At 36.6% G+C, this 4260-nt stretch overlaps 1 protein-coding gene across 1 annotated transcript in view; it reads left to right on the forward strand.

Annotated features, from left to right (window-relative positions):
* The window catches only part of dnmt3ba (DNA (cytosine-5-)-methyltransferase 3 beta, duplicate a), a 52174-nt gene that overhangs the window by 40519 nt on the left and 7395 nt on the right, over positions 1–4260 (forward strand). Inside the window, exon 18 of the mRNA XM_014022690.1 lies at positions 2536–2620. Within this exon, the coding sequence (XP_013878144.1) occupies positions 2536–2620 (85 nt within the window). The remainder of the gene's footprint in view (positions 1–2535; positions 2621–4260) is intronic.

Genomic DNA, 4260 nt, shown 5'->3' on the forward strand with positions numbered 1-4260 from the left:
GAACAAAACTTATGACCCCAATTTAGCTCCATACATGACGTCATCTGTGATCTCCAGTATCTTCGCCGTGAGATCAGACACCATATTATCAGCAAAGCTAAGAAACTTGGTTTTCATCCAGATGCTATGGTCTCCCTGTCAGTCAGTTCATACCAGCTGTATTCTTTGGTTTTGCACCAATAATACTAATAATAATAATGAATTTAATTTGTAACGCACTTTTCATTAACAAAAATCTCAAAGTGCTWCRAAAAAATAAAAAATGAGTTCCAAGAGATTTCCAGGAAGGCCTGCTCCTCGATTCATTTTCAGCCTCTCCAGTTTATACCACGGTATGAATATGATCAGTACAGTCAAACCTGTTACACACACATTAACTACATTGACAGGACACATTAGAATGCAGTGCCAAAAAAATAATAATAATAATAATATGACACACTGACAGCAGTCATCACATGAAGCATGGATTAAAGCCTGGACTTCGAAGCTTTTCTGCTCTCATTAAAGATGCATAATCCCTCCATTAAACTCAAAGCTATTACACACCTCACATCAGTTGATTTTTTTAGAAACAACTACTTTTAAAGGCCCACACTTCAAAGATACACATGTCCTGGACGTTAAGTCTTCTTCAAGGGCACTGACACACACGCTCTATTGTATAAAACGGGTTTTCATCCCAAGCACGCATATGCAGGACTGATTAAATCTCAATTGTTAAGATTTCACAGAATTTGCACACAGCACGCAGATTTTAAAGCTGCAACTAAGGTTTTGTTTCTAGCTCTGGGCAGAAGAGGTTATTCGAGGTCCTTTCTGAGAAAATGTCTGAGGACATTCCTGATGACCAAACCAACTGCTGTGGAAACTATGATCCCATTTTTTTTTACTAATTATTCTCTTTCTGCTATGAAATTGGTTAGAAACATCAAAATAATTTTGAAAACTTTCAACTGGAAAGCAAACTCTTAAAGGGATCCATGATTAGTTGTAACATTAAACTTTATTTGATAAACATTGATAAAAACGATAAAAACTGAACATCCTACAGTATTTTTACAGTTAAAGTATATTTTTATCCTATAAAGTCCAATGTTACAACTAATCGGGGATCCCTTTAACAGATCATAGGATTATTGGGGCCTACAGAAGGAACAAAAATCTAAAAGACTATTTAGTGGATGCAAAGCTAAAACCACTCACCATGCCAAAGGTCAACAGGAATTCTTCAAAAAACTGAAATGGGGTTCAAAACAAATTTAATAAGAATCTTCAAAATGTCCACTAGAAGGTGTCCTAGGACAAGAAATTGTGTATATCTGATTATATGTCAGCAGTGTGGAACCCAGTACGTGGGGGAAACTGGAAACACACTTCTGACCAGATTAACACAACACAGACATAATATTAATAAAAACAAAGAAACTCACACACCTCTGGTCCAACATTTTATTCAGCATGGCTGGAATTCTGTTAAAACCACAGTTGTGGAGTGTAATCCCACCTGGTCCCTCGCTCAAAGGAGAGCTGAAAGACTCTGGATCACCAAATTGGACACAGTGACACCTACAAGGTTAAATGAAAAATAAATAATTAATTAAAATATTATTTTATGATGGATCTGGTTCGTTGTTAGTAATGTTATTTACGTCATTATTTGTACCTGAAATTAACCTGATCCAATTAAATTACTTCATATTAACCTGCTATGGTTGACCTTTAACCCTGAGGTTAACCCCGCAAATTTAAAACCTCAGGTTAACCTTTGATGACTCGTTTCTATCCATCCCCCTGATCTCAAAATCTAAATGATAACCCCAGGGATTTAATGTCTCAGGTTAACCCCTGACAATTTAATTTTAACTGACCCACCTGACCTCAAATTATAAAAATTAACCTTTACAGACAAATACTTATCTGTCATGAAGGGAGATAATTACCTAAAGCATTATCTTTCCTGTGAAGAAGCACCTACCTGCGTCGGAAAATAAATACTGAACTGTTCTGAAAAAGAAATACTCACCAGTTTTAAAGATGTGCTTCTCTGGGCTGAAGGGCACTGCATTCTAATGTGTCCTGTCAACATAGTTAATGTTTGTGTAACAGCACGTGCATCGTGGGTGTGATCATCTCACTGGTGAATTTYCACGTTGAATCAGAGTCATCGAGTCGGTGCTTCAAGAATTGTACTATTTTGCAACACATTTGTTGAAGAGCTTCAAGCCTCTTTTTGCCTTCACTAGACATATCCATGTATTGTGGATATGAATAGAGACTATAAATAATATCGATATGACTGTACTCTATACATTTAATCCACTTTTTTTTATAAATTCTGACCCAACTTCTACACCATTAAGGTTTTTGTTTTATTTGCATTGCATTTAAAGCAATTAATTTGTGTTAAGAGCATCCTCAAAATGTATTTCTTTAAACAAGTTTAGAAGACAAGCAGTACTTTAATTTGTTTTTCTTTCTAAATGTTGTTTTTTTTTTTTTTTTGGGTTGATGTCCGTTTGTGTTTTGTTACAGGAACCTCACAGAATTTACCCGTCTGTCCCAGCTGATAAGCGCAGACCACTCAGGGTGATCTCCCTTTTTGATGGTATTGCAACAGGTATGTTCATTGTATTTTAAAGGAGTAATACAGTACTTTTGTCTTTGTATATCAGGGCTTAAAGTTCTCCATCGCCACAATGGATTTCCATTATTATGAATGTGGTGGTCTGGGTGGATTTCCGTCATCTGGAAAAATGAGGAAAAAACTCTGGTTGTTGTTTATTGTGGTCTTGTTAAATCCACCCAATCTAATGATACGGGACTAAAAAGATGCTGCTTTTAACAAATCAAACGAATCCCAAAGCCATAGTTTTATCCAATCAGAGCAGAGCAGGGCGGGTCTCTCTGATGTCGGTGAGGCCAGGTGCAGCAGAGAGTCGGCAGGTGAACGCACCGATCAGTCCTGAGTGAGCAGACCCCTCCTCCCGCACTTCACTCCCGAGCTACCAGAGACTTTGGTATCTGAAACCCAATTATATTAAATTGAAAAATATATCATGTTCGTTTACTCCAATATGTGTAGAGGGAACAAATACAGAATTAAGACTTGAATGTTATGCGTAAGCAAGAAACACATACAAACCAACCGGCTGAGCCACTTACAGACTTTAATAATAAATAATAATAATAATGCATTAGTTTTATATAGCGCTTTTCGAGACCCTCAAATTCTGCAAATGCCTCTGAATTCAGGAAGCAACACATTACAACACGTTCTTCTTGAGCCCAGACCCTTTTCTGGCATCACATCAGATCCAGGGCAGAGCTCCCTATGGAAGAGCTGGGCTCCGTAACACCAGTTTTAATTACTAGTGGGAACAAAAGTTATGTGTTGTGCGTGATTAAGGCATGTATTAACTAATGTATCAAGGAGAGTACACCGTGACAGGTCACTCACACCAGATTGTACCTCAACTAAATCACAGTTTAATCATAAAAATAGATAATTACGCAAAATACATCCTAGTGAACCTCAAAATAAAACAGTATGTGTGATGCATTAAAAATKAGTGATAAACTGAATAAATTTTCTTCAAAATGTTGGTGTGTTTGGACTGTTATTATCTAACAATGCCATAGTCACGAGCGTAAATCTTTTTCAGTCAAAATATTTTCTTTCTCTTCAACCCATGATATTGTAGGGGTCATTGTTCTCTGAACTGAAAGAATGAACTACTTCAAATTCAAAACATTTGCACAGGTGATTCAGACAAGTAAAACATTGATGTTTCATCAACTTTAAACCATAATGATTATTTTAGATAATAAGATTTTTATACAGAAAAACCATACATAGCTGAAATCATACTGAGGGAGAAAAGAGATGTGTCCTCTTTTCTCCTGTAACTTTGATAGACATTCTCTGATTATCAAAATGCATAATAACTTTCAGTTAAGAGAACAATAAATCAAATAATAACTGATTAAGAAGAAGAGAATGTCTCTGAAAAGTTAAGGCAATCTGAGGTGGCCTAAATTCAGTTCTAAGTGGAACAGAGTTTTTGGCCCTTTAAAGGGATCCTCGATTAGTTGTAACATTAGACTTTATATGATAAACATATACTTCATGGAAGAAGAACCACAGCTTAGCCTGTTAGCTTTAGCGTTTGCCCCGATGCTATCACCATATATATGTATTAGCTCAGCGCGACACATTCTCCTCTCGTCACTGAGGTCCTCCATCCACATGACAGAGAG

Source organism: Austrofundulus limnaeus, unplaced genomic scaffold (genome assembly GCF_001266775.1).
Source record: "Austrofundulus limnaeus strain Quisiro unplaced genomic scaffold, Austrofundulus_limnaeus-1.0 Scaffold339, whole genome shotgun sequence".
Lineage (NCBI taxonomy): Eukaryota > Metazoa > Chordata > Actinopteri > Cyprinodontiformes > Rivulidae > Austrofundulus > Austrofundulus limnaeus.